The following is a 15,631-nucleotide window of genomic DNA, read 5'->3' on the forward strand; positions in this document are numbered from 1 at the left end:
TAAAAATGACCTCAGAAAGATTAAGAAATGAGCCCTCTGGCACACTATAAATGGCTGATCAAGAGCCAGAACAACTGACTCAAAAGTCAGTATACCCAGTCATGAAGTTATCCACCTCCCAAGGGGCCTGTCCTCATGGGAACTCAGAATCTTTGTTTCACAGAGTGGGTCTGGTGCAGTGATGTCTGAATTATCTTCTGGCTCTGACCTTCAAGTATTTTCAGCTCCTCTCCTGCCATGCCTAGACCATCGAAGAGCTTGCTGAGCCTGTGAGGATGGAGTGTGCTTCTAAAGTGTGCCTTCTCCGGGGTAGGGAACCCAAATGGCCACAGGTACATGTCCTAATGGGGACAATAAACACCCCCTTTTTAGGTCTCCTGGGTCATTCAGTAGGTTGGGCATTTGACTCTTGATTTTGGCTCAGGTCATGAACCGAGGGTCGTGGGAACCAGCCCCATGTTGGGCTCTTGCTGAGCATGGAGCCTGCTTAGGATTTTCTCTCCCCAACCATCCACTCTCTGTCTTGCCTCCTCTCTCAAATAAAACAAAAACAAAAACAAAAACAAAAACACCTCTTTTCTTCCCAAGACAGCCTGGCTTGGGATACTGGCCTCTGCTTGGCTCCTTGAGTCCACCTTGTCCTTCTCATTGAGCAAGAAAAAGCCTAGTACCTTGGCACTGCTTTTGCAGTTAATTTCTAACTCAGGAATCTCTTTATGTCAAAAGGTGCAAAACAGAGGCCTTGTATTTGCAGGCACAAGTTTGACCCCCAATGTCAATCATTTGGGGTGTCTACATATTAGGAAAAAGAACAACAACCTGGCAACCTAGGAAAGGAAAACACTGTGCCCAAAGGGGAAAATATTCCACCCTCAAGAAAACAATCTCAAGAAACAGAACCAGAGGATAATTGGAGGAAAGACTGCCAGCCAGGGGTAGATGTATATATAGGAGGCACATACTTGTAAACAGATTAATTCTACCTTTCTGGCTTCAGGTAAGGCTATCTACAGCTCTCTCTTCTTCTAGCCACTTCTTCCCACCTAGCTGTCTTCTAATTCCCATTCTGCTTGGGAGAAGGGGGAAGAAAATCAAGAGACTGGACACTAGGGTCAGACCTAGAGTGAGTCCTTCCTCTGTTGATAATTGGCTTCATTATCTCTGGTTGGCCAGTTTCCCTCTCTTTGAGGCTGTGCTCTGTGCTTTTCTAATAACAATGACTACTATTTCTTCACTCATTCAATGCATGTTAGTTAAGTGTCTACTATGTACCAGGCACTGAGAATATAGCAGTGAACAATAGCATTGGCTCTGTGCTAGGTCCTGCTTTGAATATATCATCTTAGTTAATACCCATGACAATATGCAGTCAGTTATTACCCACCACAGTGTTTTCAAAGTATAGATCACAACCCATTAGTGGATCATGAAATAATTTGTGGATTATATCCAAAATCTTCTTTTAACTAAATACTATAGACAATGTCAACAAGCAATGTACACAGTAATGATAAGAATTTTTTTTATAAAACTTCTAGTGTGTGTGTGTGTGTGTGTGTGTGTGTGTGTGTGTGTGTGCAGGCACATACACAAGCAACTGCACTAATTTAACTTTTTTTAACATTTTTTAAAATATATTTTTGTGAGACAGAGAGAGACAGAGCGTGAGCAGGGGAGGGACAGAGAGAGAAGGAGACACAGAATCTGAAGCAGGATCCAGGCTCTAAGCTGTCAGCACAGAGCCTGACACGGGGATCAAACTCACAAACTGTGAGATCATGACCTGAGCTGAAGTCAGATTCTTAACTGACTGAGCCACCCAGGCGCCCCAACAACTGTACCAATTCATGGCAAAAAATATTTTCTTTATAGCAGATCCTAGTCACAAAGGCTTGGAAAATACCGCTCTAGAACACAAGTTCTTTGATCACAGGGACTTCAGACTAAGCCTGGCACATCACAGGCACTCAGTTTGTGGAAGCAATGACCCATATTTCATAGGTGAGAAAACTAATTCTTCCCGAAATGAAATACCTTGCCGAAAGTCACACTGTTAGTGGTTGGTAAAACGGGGATTTGGATCCCTGTTACAGGCTCCAAGTCCCGCACATTTAACCACCATGCTACCCTACTTTGCTACTGGAAAAATTAGGGTAGTATTAGTAGTACCCACCTAGGATTATTTCACCAATTGAGTGAAATAATAAGTGACTGCTCTGGAAACATTAAAATCCATTGTGAGGGTTAATCGCCTCTCAAGTTTCTTATCTCAAGCTATTTCTTTGTGATATGTGAGTTGCATGAAGTCAGGGATCTTGCCTATCTTGTTCATTGTTTTCTTTGGTGTGTAGTTCCCTGTTTGGCACAAGGTAGCTACTCAATAAATGTTTGTTGAATAAATAAATGGATCTGGGCAAGCTGAAAGTTTCCCAGCAGGGATAGGCAGTTGGCTGTTAAAACCCAAAACTGCCTCCTATGATGGTGAGTCCAGAACATTCTACCCTATCTTTCTGCTTCCTGTTCCAAATGAGACTCAGTTCTTCCAGATGCAGTGAGACTTGGGGAGCAGAGGATGGCATGTGGGTGGGAGTAAGGGTGGGGTCACAGATGAGAAAACCACCAAAGCAGGGGCCACAGCACTGCACACTTTTTGTAGTTCATATAAATGGCATCTTCTGGAGCTGTGCAGTGCACAACCAAAGCACTCCTCCCAACTGTGGGGAGGGGAGTTAGATCATGCGTTTATCCCATCCATCTCTGTTCACAGGACTCCAGGCATCACAGACTGCGAGGAAAACCCAGGGGGTCAACCTGTCCTTGTCTTTGGGCAGGTCTTCCCCAGATCAGAAGTAGCTGTGAAGAGCAGAAGGAATGGGGCGGCTTTCTTCTCTGACCCTGATGCAGATGGTAGTGGTGGTAACCTCTTGGGTCATAACAGCTGTCACCATTGAGACCTCAGAAGCAAGTAAGTTGTGTGTGTGTGTGTGTGTGTGTGTGTGTGTGTGTGTGTGTCTAGGGAACAATGCCACTATTAGCAGAGGAGGTCATGCTCTCTCTCCTGTCATGCTTGGAATTTGATTTATTCTAAATACATTTTGATACTTTAATGTATATAGGACTCAGATGGGAATTTTGCTAAAATGCAGGCTCTGATTCAGTGGGTCCTGGGTAGGGCCTGAAATTCTGCGTTTCTGACAAGCTCTCAGGTGATGCTAATGCTGTGGTTCTTAGATCACAAGAGTCTAGAATACCACTAAGGTCCCCTGCCACTTTACTGGAAAGTCGGGAACATACTTAACCACACAGGAGGTTTAAAACACCTAAGTGGCTCCCAAATACCTCCCTTTGCATTCTTAAGAGGTCTTTCCATTGGGTCTTACATCACCCTCATGTAGCTTTCAGCTTCTCCATGGAAAAGGGAGCTGGGCAACTCCCATGAGCTGGAGTACTCGGGGGCACAGTAAATGCCATTTCAGTGTCTTGGTTAAGAGCATATACTCTGTGGTCCTGCCACTTGGGTTTGTGTCCTGGCTTTTACCAACAGAGCACATGGCTTAAACCCTCTGAACCTCAGTTTGCTCATCTTTAAAATAAGGGTAAACACAGAAGCAATCCCCTAGGGGCCATTGGGGAGGATTCAATGAGATAATGAGTGAAAAGCACACATGCAAATTTAAGTGCTTAATAAACAACAGCTCATTATCTTTATGGCTTTTATTGTCATGGAGGATGTCACACAAAGTGTGACTGCCCCTGTCAGGGAGAGCTGGGGAAGTCTTCAGGGAAGAGGCAGGGAAGATCTGAGCAAAAGGCATTAAATGTTCAAAAGTGGGGAAGGGATGACAGGGTCACCTAAATCCTACCAAAGTGTCAAGAACTCTGTATTATTCCTCTGGATGTAGAAACATGGATATTTTAAAAGAAGACACAGTTTGGAAGCAATGCTTAACACAGAAGAATGCACAGTGCAATCATAAGGGGAGTTTTGTTTATTTGTTTTGGAGGGAGTCCTCCAGGGACCAAGTCTAAAGAACATGGTACCCAAAGGGATATAGGAGGACTCTTGGTGACCACTGGTCCAGCTGTCCCTACTCTGAGGCTGGGCTCTTCTGTCCGCAGGAAGCTGCTCTGAATGTCACAGCAATGCCACCTGCATGGAGGATGGGGTTGCCACAACCTGCTCCTGCCAGGTGGGTTTCACCGGCGACGGCCTTATGTGCGTGGACCTGGACGAATGTGCCATTTCTGGGGCACACAACTGCTCCGAGGACAGCATCTGTGTAAACATGCTGGGCTCCTACTTGTGCACCTGCCCTGACGGCTTCCGCCTGATGCCTGGGCTGGGTTGCACCGACGTGGACGAGTGTGCTGAGCCGGGACTCAGCCGCTGCCACGCCCTGGCCACCTGCATCAACCACAAAGGCAACTACTCATGCGTGTGCCCCGCTGGCTACTGGGGTGATGGGTGGCACTGTGAGTGTTCCCCAGGCTCCTGTGGGCCAGGACTGGACTGCGTGCCTGAGGGCGACATGCTTGTGTGCGTGGACCCATGCCAGGCGCACCACATTCTGGATGAGTACTGGCGCAGCTCTGAGTACGGGGCAGGCTACACCTGTGACTCAGGCCTGAGCGGCTGGTACCGCTTTGTGGGGCAGGGCGGCGTGCGCCTGGCCGAGACCTGCGTGCCGGTCCTGAGCTGCAATACGGCTGCGCCCATGTGGCTCAACGGCACGCACCCGTCCAGTGATGAGGGCATCGTGAGCCGCACGACCTGCGCCCACTGGAGGGGCCACTGCTGCCTGTGGGACGCACCTGTGCAAGTGAAGGCCTGTGCTGGCTACTACGTCTACAACCTGACCGCGCCCCCCGAGTGCTATCTGGCCTACTGCACAGGTGAGTGGGCGTCTTCCCCCCACCCCCACCTCCACTCAAGGCCTGGGTGGGCACCACAGGAGCCTGGGGAGCATCCCTGCTGACTGTCTGTGTCTGTGACTCTGCAGACCCAAGCTCTGTGTTGGGGACGTGTGAGGAGTGCAGTATAGACGAGGACTGCAAAATGGATGATGGCACGTGGAGCTGCCAGTGCAAACAGGACTCCAACATCACTGGTGAGGCCAGTGGGAGGAGGCAAGGTGTTGAGAAATGTCAGCAACTGGGGGAGGGACATAGTCCTGTGTGATACATATCATCCAATTTGAGTGAAAAGAAGGTCCAGTAATATCTATTAAAACCAGCAGAAGCTCTCTAGGCTCCTGGTCTCATTTTAGTTGGCCCCAAAGCTCCCAGAGCTTGAGGGACTTCCTTATCCCCACCTTCTTTCTGAGGCTCCCACACCACAGCAGGACAGGGGAAGGTGCTACCTGTTGGCCAAAGACTACCTAAGCCATATTTCTGCAGCCCAAGAACACAGGACTGGTGACCAGCCTGCGGTTTCTTCCACTGACCCCTGGAAGACCCATAGCAGGGCTCTGGCCATCTCTGAGCCTCAGATTCCCCATACGTACAATGATTGAAGCAGAAAAGTATCTCCCAAACTTCAGTCATGATTTTAGTCACATCCAAGTTCCAATTTTACAATTTTTCTTTATGCAAGTACTAGCTTATACTGGGATTTTTATTAGTAACTTGTTTTTCTTTAAATTGATTGAATCCTTCTTCTTTGAAATAAACTTGGGACATTGATGATCACTACTGCATCTATCTGTGGCAAGTAACACCTTCGATAGAAGGTAACAGTAAAAATGAATACAAGAAAAGAAAACTATTAAATTCTAGCAGCTGTGTAATACTTCAATTTTAAAGTAAAAAAAAAAAAATCCAGCTAGGTGTTATTTTGTTCCCCAAACACTTAGCCTGATATCTGCATTCTGTTGTTTTGAAAGGGAAATTAGTAAGTGCAGAGCATTAAAAACATTAGTAACTAGTGAGGACTATCTCTTTGATATAGAAAGGATGGAAAGATACTATAATTAATGTGTTGTTTTGTTTTGTCTTACTGAGATTCAATGTATTTACTGCTGGGGGGTGAATGGATCAAAAATGTTTTCATTTGTATACAATCCACATAGAAGGTTAACAAGGGGCTGACGGATGGCCACTTGAATCCATCCAGTGATTCTCAGAGTCCAATCTTGTGTCTCAGTCCCTCTGATAGGGAAGACCACAGCAAGAACAGACAGAGGCTAATCTGAGTGCCCTCCAGGTGGTGGATAGCCCAACCAATTGGGCCCAGGGCCTGGAGATGTGGTGGACCCCGAATTGTGGTCACTGGCTTCCAATTCCACCTTCCCTGCCTATTTCAGATCTCTCCCACCTGGAGCGCAGGCTGGAGTGTGGGGCCAATGACATCAAGGTGTCCCTGAGCAAGTGCCAGCTGAAGAGCCTGGGCTTTGAGAAAGTTTTCATGTACCTGCGTGACAGCCAGTGCTCAGGCTTCATTGAGAGGGGAGACCGGGACTGGATATCTGTGGTGACCCCAGCCAGGGATGGCCCCTGTGGGACAGTGATGACGGTATGTGCTGGTCAGTGTGGGACAGGGTAAGAGCACTGCCTGGTTCAAGCCCTAGCTTTATCATTTCCCAGTTGTATGAGCCTGGCTGTGCCTCAGTTTCCTCAACTATAAAATGGGATAATAGTACCTACTTCATAGGACTTTTAAGAGGATTAAATGAGTTATTGTATGTGAAGTGATTAGGACAGTGACTGGCACAGTGTAAGTGCTTAATAAATGTTAGCTTCAAATAAAGAGAATGATCCTGATGACAGTTCCCCATTTTACAGATGGGAACAGAAGGGCCTACAGGAAAGTAATTCTTCTCAGCCAGTAGGTATTGGCACTGGGCTCAGAAGCAGGTCTGTCTATCTTGGGTGATCCTGGGAGGCAAGGTCTGCATCACTGGTGTCTAGAGAACCAGGACTTCACCTACAGAAACCTCCTCAAAAGGGACCCAGAGGTCAATGTTTGAGTGAACACTGCTTCCCCAACTCCCTCATCCCCCGGAAAGAAAAGGAAAGAAGACAAAAGAAAGGAAGAAGGAAGTTTTCATTTGCTGCATGTAGCGTTTAAAATTCCAGCATTAACAATGAGTCAGGACATGGTTTTTAGTCTTTTTAGTGTATGAGAGAGGAAACATGGCCTAAGTGGAAGAGCCCAGGCTCTTAGATCCCACGTCTTGTGGGCAAGTTACTCAGAGTTAGTCAGTTTCTATGAAGCCCCATCTCCTCATCATGAGGCAGGAGATAGTAGAGCTTAGGGTCATTGAAGGGGCCAATACAGTGATGCCGGAGGAACATTTCGCTCAGGACCTAGCACGTGATGCATGCTCATAGATGGCTGCTGTTGTTATAACTTTTGATTATGACAGCTGGGAGGACAGCTCACAGGTAGCTAGAGAAACCCATTTGGTTTTGAGTCCTACTCAGATTCTCATGCCCCTTTCTCCCACTCCCACCCTCCAACACAGAGGAATGAAACCCATGCCACGTACAGCAACACCCTCTACCTGGCAGATGAGATCATCATCCGTGACCTCAACATCAACATCAACTTTGCGTGCTCCTACCCCCTGGACATGAAAGTCAGCTTGAAGACCTCCCTGCAGCCAATGGTCAGGTGTGGCCAGAGAGGGTCCCCGGTGTCCCTGGCTGGCTCCACCCCACGACCCCTTAACCACCAGGTCCTCAGTTTCCCTGTCAACTGCCAGCCATAAGGAGCTGGGTGGGGGTACTGGGAGCGAGCATTCCCAATGGAATACAGCCCAACTGGGAATACTGGAGCCCAGATTCAAATCCAGGCTCTGTCACAGACTAACAAGATGGCTTTGGAAACTGATAGCCCCACCCTGGGTGATGGTCTTCAGTGAAATGGACTTAGCAGTACTTTATTAGAAGCACAACAGTGCTTTGCATATGTAAATCAAATATTAGGGCCTCTAGCTTATCAGAGGGGCAGGGTGGTTGGACCAGACGGAAGGAGGGAGGGCTCCTGGTCCAGACCTGCTATTTATATGATACATAAATCATATGCCATATTTGAATCTCTGTTTCCTTCCTTCTCTGTAAAAAGAAGGAGAGTTGACTAAAGATGGATTTAAAATTATGCCTCTTGGGGTTTCAGGGTCTTTAAGGAAGTGCCTTTGGGGATGCCTACAAGGTGAACCAGAGATGTTCCACCTATAATGGGTGCCACATGTGGTTTTATTACTTAAAAAAATAATAAAAGGATCCTGTTGCCAAATAAAACTGAAAATCTCTGAGTAGGACGACTCACAAGCCAATGATGCTGATGTTGGAAAAATTACAGTTGTAATTAGAACAAGCATTTATGAAGAGCTGACTATATGTCAGGCATTGTGCTAACAGCTCTACAGGAAATCTCAGTGAAATCTTAGAGCACCTTAAGAGGTATAGGTATTACTATTATTATTATTCCCATTATACAGATGTGGAAATTGAGGCTCAGAGAAGGTTGAGGAACTTGTCCGAAAGTAGAGTTTAGTAAGTGACAGAGCTGGGATTCAAACCCAGGCCATCAGGCCCAGAGTCCCCACTCTACCATGGCCTTAATTGTGAAGCTCACCCATGGTTACATGCTCTTTGGGCCAACCAGACTTGGGGAAGGGCACTAGGCACTGATGAGGGTGCCTGGCTTACTTGGGGGAAGAAGGTTGCTCATTATCTGCCTTTGGATGGGTCATCATCTGGTCAAGCAGTTCACTGAAGCAACGTGGTGGCCATGTCTCAGCCTGACAGACTTCAGGGAGCAAAACATCTGTGTGCAGATGTGTCTCTGCTTTGAGCTGGGAATCTTGCCTTACTCCAAATCTGAGTCCAAGTCAACAACCCACTTCTCACTTATAACATGGACTTCTGCTTTACTGCGCTTTTATCATACACCTTGTTTCTAGGGTATCAGTCTTGCAATGTCCTTTATTGGCTCATCCTGTGAAGTCTACATCAGTGCAGCTATTTCCAGTGTGGTTTACTTGTAACCACAAATAAATTTACAAATTTACAAAACCCCTGTCTTCTGCTGTAGGTAGAACCAGAACTCTGACTTAGGCCTGTAGGACTCATAGTCTCCCTTTCAACGGTTCCAGGTTGAGACCAAAGAAGAAATGTAGGTGACTCCCTTGAGAATTTGTTTATTGCACTTCTTAAAGGCAAGGGCTACCATGTGAGGGAGGCAGACATGTGATCTATGGATCAGCAGCAACAGCAACACGTGGGAGCTTGTTAAAAATGTAGAACCTTAAGCCCGACCCAAACCTACCAAACCAGAACCTGCATTTCAACAAGATCCTCAGGTGACCCATGTCTGCTCATTGCAGTTTGCAACCATTGCAGTGGTGGTGGGTTCCAGTCCTACTGCTGGATAAAAATGCAGAGAGCTACCAGGGACTGCCCAGGACTGCAGACCAGAAAGGGTGGGCCATGTGTTGCTGTTCTCAGATCTGGTTTTCTCACCAGCCCCTCTCTCCCTGTAGCACCCTAAACATCAGCGTGGGTGGGACAGGCATGTTCACCGTGCGGATGGCACTCTTCCAGAGCCCTGCCTACACACAGCCCTACCAAGGCTCCTCCGTGACCCTGGCCACAGAGGCCTTTCTTTATGTGGGCACCATGCTGGATGGGGGTGACTTGTCCCGGTTTGCACTGCTGATGACCAACTGCTATGCCACACCCAGCGGCAATGCCACAGACCCCTTGAGGTACTTCATCATCCAGGACAGGTGAGGCTCCTGGATGGAATTCCAGGGAAGAACGGGGCAATCTCTGGATTGGGATTTGGGGAAAAGTACATCTTTATATTTGTTCATCTCTAGCTGAAAATCTAACATTACCATCCACTATGAACATAGGCAACAAATCATGAAAGTATTAGCAGGACATTTGCACGTGTTAATACTTTTCAGTTACTAGAATATTACAGTTTCTACTAGAAATTATTTAATGTATTATCAGTATGTATTTATATATAATAGATATGTAAAAGGGCACCTGGATGGCTCAGTCGGTTAAGCATCCTGACCAGCTCAGGTCATGATCTCACAGTTCGTGAGTTTGAGCCCCACGTCAGGCTCTGTGCTGACAGCTCAGAGCCGGGAGCCTGCTTTGGATTCTATGTTTCCCTTTCTCTCTGCCCCTCCCCCACTCACATTCTGTTTCTCAAAAATAAATAAAAAATAAACGTTAAAAAATTTTTATAATAGATATGTAAATATATAATATATATATATATCAAATGTTTGAATATTTTGAGAACTACACTTCAATTTAACTGGTTTCCTTTATAATCTTAGGTACTTTATGTGTTTAAAACATTATTTTTGAGGAGGGATGCATGGGCTTTACCAGAAGGCTGGAGGTGTCCAGGACTCAAGAAAAGGTTAAGAAACCTGACTGAAAGGTGCACCCACCCAAGGCAGGAGGCAAGCAAGCAGGACTTGGCTGGGAGGAGTGCACTGGAGACAGTTAATCAAGGGCCAGTTGTAAAAGGGAGGACACAGAAGTGCTGCTTTTTACTCCAGAGGCATTGGAGAACCATGGGCCACACTGTGAGAAAATAATTCACACGGTCATTCAAAATGGAATAGATGTTTCTGGAAGCTTACTGTGTACCAGGCTCTGTGGATAACACAGTGCATAGAACAGACAAACCTCTATGCCCTCATACAGCTGATATTCCAAGGGGTGGGGGGAGACCAATAATTAACCAAGATGAAATCCATAGCATGTCAGTGGTAATGGAGCTACAGGAAAAACCCAAAGCAGGAAAAGGGGAGAGGCATTTGCAATTTTAGTAGCATAGTCAAGAAGACAGTGACCTATTCCTGATTCAGTTCTTAGAATGTGTCTAATTACATCAAGGGAAAAGTCTCAGTTGGGTGCTCATCTGACATTTACACTTCTCTGTTATTTGCTAATCCCCTTTGCAGCAGAAAGAAAGCAGAAGTCTGTTTTAGGGCCTTTAGCTGTGACAGTAGCTAACTAAAATTTAATAGCACTGTTTTACTTTGTATTTATCTGTAAATGGTCATGTTTTGCTTATGGCAAGCGATACTGGTTTGCCATTTGTGGTCAGGATCTGAAGATTCTTCTGAAAAAATTGATGTATTCCAATAAAAATTTACATGTATTTGATGAAAATAGTAAGTAGATAATAATACAGATGTTGGGAAACACAGGAAAACATACATGAAGGTGGTTTCTAGGTAAGGCAAAAAAAAATTGGGAAAGGGTTGGCATGATCTTGATTGGGCCATCATGGAGACTTGGGTTCACATCTTGGCTTTGCTGTTTCTTTGTCCAGAGACACAAGCCATCTCATCTGTCTGACTATTCATGTTCTCATATATGAAATGAGCATATGTGCAGTTGAACATGTACGCTGTGGAACGCTTGGAAAGTTTTGAAAAAGAAGCAGGAAGAAATGCTGGATGTGCCTTTGTTTTTCTGTCTGGGCATGTGTGGGAGCTGGGTTGGGGACCACCAGTCTGAGAGAGATGTCAAACATCTCAGGATGTGTAAGGAGGAGCCGGCTGGGGAGACAGTTAGAGGGGCTGGATGCCCTGCTCAGGTTGTGTGCATGGGTCTTTCAGGCAGTGGGTCCCCTTAACCTCAGGGCCTTTATTTTGCCAAGTGGAGTGTGCACTTTTGCAATCAGATCTGAATTGTGGGGGACACAAAGCAAAGAGGTTCCTTCTCAGTTCTTCCTCTGTGCAATCAGCATTCAGCCCCTCTCCTAAATCAATTCTGAGCAAATCATGTAAAATAGCAGAGAAGATGCCCAATTTGTCTGCCCATGTGTCCTGATCCAGCCCAGCACATACATGAGTCATTGCATGTGCAGTTTTGAGTTTAGGTGCCATTGTGTACATTTACAGATGGGCACACACACATACACACACACTCCTATTTGGTCATTGCCCCTCAGGACTTGGAAGTTGCCCACTGTTATAGTTAGAACCACCTACATAAAAGATAGCAAAGGAATGGTAGCTAAGGATCCTGAATGTCATTTCCTAGGAAACCAAGCTGACTTCATTACATAGTTTCAACTCTGTGCTGACCACAGTTTTACTTCACCATCATATATATGTAGCATCTACTATGTGTCATATACTATAGTGAGCACTTTGAAAAGTTAACTGGCTTAATTTTCACAGCTATCTTATGAAATGGGTTACAAATAGTACTCCCTGTATACACGGGGGACTGGGGCACAGAGAGATTAAATTGCTCAAGGACACACAGCAAATAATAGGGGGAGGAGTGAGAGTTGAACCCAGAAGTTTGGCCATAATTGCTTCTCGGCCTTTTGGCTAAGATCAATTGCAGGAAGTTTGGCCATAGAGTGCTTGTTTAACCAACCATGTTTTATGACTTAAATCTCCCAGATGTCCACGCACTAAGGACTCAACCATCCAGGTGGTGGAGAATGGGGAGTCCCCTCAGGGCCGATTTTCTGTCCAGATGTTCCGTTTTGCTGGGAACTACGACCTGGTCTATCTGCACTGTGAAGTCTATCTGTGCGACACTGTTAATGAAAAATGCAAACCTGTGAGTTGCCTTTTCCTCCCTCAGGCTGCTTGCCATGACCTCTCCCTCGCCCATCTCCAATAACCAAAGACATCTGGCCACAAGGTCTAAAAGAAAATAAACATTTTGGCTGTGTTTCTCTTTTAGTCCAGGAATAGAATGAGCAGTAAGACGGGGTGGGCGTGGCCAGGTAAGAGACCTAAGCTGTTGGGAAATCAGGTGAGATCAGTGCATTGCAACTGGCTGGTAAATGCTCTGGCTTATCTGCAGGCTTGTGTTCTGATAACAGAAGCTGACATTTTAAAGCACCAGGTGCACCTTATCTGTGTTAATTTTTTAATTCTTTGCAGTAACTAAAGGGGAGGAATTTTATTAGTTCCTTATATGAGCCACTCAGAGAACTTTGGTAACTTGCTTAAGATCATATACCTAACAAATGGTAGAGGTGGGGCATGAGCCCAGGTATGCAGATTTCCTGACAACCCCTGCTTTGACCATCCTCAAGCCCCAGACTGAGGCAGGAGGATGCCCTTGTGAGGAGTGCAGCCCATTCCCCACGGCAGGACCACATTCAGTCTCCCTCATGGAAGGGTTTCTTTGTTGCCTTCTTCCTGCAGACCTGCTCTGGGACCAGATTCCGCAGTGGGGGCATCATAGACCAAACCCATGTCCTGAACCTGGGTCCCATCACACGGAAAAGTAAGAAAGATACTCCCTCCTCCCATGCTCCTGGTGGGGAATATTCTCTGGAGATGAGGAGGAATGACAGAACTCAACATGTGGATTTTACTATGTTCAGAACTGGAGCAAGTCAATTCTGTGGGGCAAGGTGGACTATAAGCTGCCTTCCTTTTACCAGTTCCGAGTCATGTGTTCTTTCTGTTGCACAAATTTGTTCTTCTGCCTCCTGTGTAGTAGGCCCTATACTAGTGGTTGGGGATCCTGTGGTGAGCAAAAGCAGACACAGATCTGGTTCACATGGAACTTAGAGACCACTGGAGCAGACATTATTCAACTGAGGAGGGATTAACTAAGAGGGGTCAGGGAAAAGGGGTGAGGGGAAGGGAATCTCAGGGTACAGAGGGTACAGCATGGGCAAAGGGCCTGTAGTGGGACGTAGCCCAGCCTGCTAGAGGAACTGAGAAAAGGCCGGGCAGGCTGGAAAGAAGAGGATGTTGGTATAGGATAAGCTGATGTAGTGGGGTCCAGACCATGTGGGGACTTACAGTTGTTGCTAAGTTTTGGGGCCTTTCTCCTGAAAGTAGTGGGGAACCCCTGAAAGGTCAAAAGCAGGGAAATGACATGATCAGGCCCGGGTTTCAAAAAGACTACTCTGGCTGCAAGGAGAAGAGCAAATTGAAGGGCTTTCTCTCAGGATTTTTGCCAACTGCATGCCTTCTCCTCACACTGATCCTTCTCTTTCCATCTACAGATGTCCAGGCCGTAGTCTCAAGGGCTGCTTCCAGCAGCCTGGGTAAGTTCAGGTCCCCTTTTCAGGGGGCATCCACGAGAACCTTCCTCTGGGGCTTTTATCTATAAGCCCAGGATGTGCTGGAGCACCTGGCCTGGTTGGCCTGAGCTCTGAAGAGGTGACTACACCTGTGGAAATGCCTGGTCCTGGTGATGTACATATGCACATATATGTATGGTGTCCCCCACTAGTGCACATGTGCACACAGACACAGGCATGCATAGATAGGCACCCCAGAATGTACATCACCCAGACATGTTTGCACACACACAGACACACACACACACCAGGTCACATGCATATATTCATATTTGTACACACAGATGCACAGACAGCTAGAGTTGCATGCATGCATATTTGCAGGTACAGACACACACACAGTTAAACAAACTTATACCTAGTAGACATGCACACACTAGATCTGCATCCTGGGCACTTCCTGAAGCTTTGTGATTTATCTCTAACACTATTTTCAGGATTCACTCAGCAGGTAACAAATATATGTTCAGTGCTACTACATGCCAAAGACAATGCTTAGTTCCAGGATGAACACAATAGACAAACAAGAAACCCTGTTTCTCTGCTTCTCTGATGACAAAGGCCAGGGACAGGTGGCATTTTATGGCCTTTGACTGACTTGTCTGAAAATATGGATGAAAAGTGAATTAATGTAACTGTTGCCCTTCTTGGCTCCTGGTATCTAGATCTGAAGGAGTTGTTACACCAACCTAGTGTTTTACCTGAGCTAGTCCAACCCTGTACCAGTGACCTTGGAACTGGAGATCTAAGGTGTTCCTAAGAGGCTTCTCCTCTGTGAATATCTCAAGGTTACAAAGGATGCTTGAGTAGGTTGGGCCCTGCACATCAGTGTCCTTTTGAGGGGCTACCAATGCCCTTCCTAATGCCAGAGGAAAGACTGTCTTCTTCAATCTGGTCCACCTGAGAGGGCACCTTTCTCTATTTTTCTACTCTGAGTGGCACCTTTCTCTAATTGGATTTCGGAGCAGATCAAGAGAAAGAAGTTTCCTTTTTCTAACTGATCAGCCCAGAGAGGGTATCCTTTCCTAACTGGTCAGTCTAGAGGAGGCACCTAATGTTAGTTTTGCACAAAAACACATCCGTGTTAGCAGCAGCCCTATAATTGCTTTCTTTGCAGGGTTCCTGAAGGTCTGGCTGCCTCTGCTTCTGTTGGCCTCCTTGACCCTGATGTCTCAGTGATAGGCAGCTGGAAACCCTATGCTCTGCGGCTCTCACTTCCTGATGGCTGTAGGTGATGCAGTTTAGTGCTCCAGCCACAGAAAAGGGTGCTCACACTTCAATCAACCTGCTCCTCTTGCCCCGCCTTTGATCCTTGCTATTGCAAAACGGCCTGTATCTTTAAATTCTGCCATCTCTCAAAATGGGACTTGTGATGTGTCTGCACATAAGGTCCCATGTCTCCTTAAAAAGTGTGGCAAAATAATAATAATTTTAAAAGCTCGGTCTTTGAAGTCATTCATTCATTATTTTTCATTGAGCATCCACTATATGTAGGAACTGGTCATAGTGCCAAGGATCCTGTGGTAAAAAAAACCAGGACTCATGGAGTTCACACCCTGGTTGGAGAGACTGGGTTTAACT

The 15,631-nt window shown here is 46.2% G+C and overlaps 1 protein-coding gene across 3 annotated transcripts; it reads left to right on the forward strand.

Annotated features, from left to right (window-relative positions):
- Positions 1-838: 838 nt before the first annotated feature.
- Positions 839-15,491, forward strand: UMOD (uromodulin). Of its 3 annotated transcripts, XM_025916810.2 has the most exons (11): positions 840-997; positions 2,768-2,965; positions 4,120-4,893; positions 5,001-5,108; positions 6,303-6,511; positions 7,464-7,612; positions 9,486-9,731; positions 12,399-12,561; positions 13,158-13,239; positions 13,973-14,014; positions 15,168-15,491. In XM_025916810.2, the coding sequence occupies exons 2-11, from the start codon at positions 2,872-2,874 to the stop codon at positions 15,227-15,229; spliced, it is 1,929 nt and encodes a 642-aa protein (XP_025772595.1). In that variant the 5' UTR covers positions 840-997; positions 2,768-2,871; the 3' UTR covers positions 15,230-15,491. The 3 variants fall into 3 exon arrangements, with proteins under 3 accessions (XP_086549025.1, XP_025772595.1, XP_086549024.1); XM_086692898.1 differs by lacking the exon at positions 13,158-13,239; XM_086692899.1 differs by lacking the exons at positions 12,399-12,561; positions 13,158-13,239; positions 13,973-14,014; positions 15,168-15,491 and adding an exon at positions 10,302-11,437 and having other exon boundaries at positions 839-997.
- The last annotated feature ends 140 nt before the right edge of the window (positions 15,492-15,631 follow it).

Source organism: Puma concolor, chromosome E3, assembly GCF_028749965.1.
Source record: "Puma concolor isolate L17-30 chromosome E3, mPumCon1.1.hap2, whole genome shotgun sequence".
NCBI classification, from domain to species: Eukaryota; Metazoa; Chordata; class Mammalia; order Carnivora; family Felidae; genus Puma; species Puma concolor.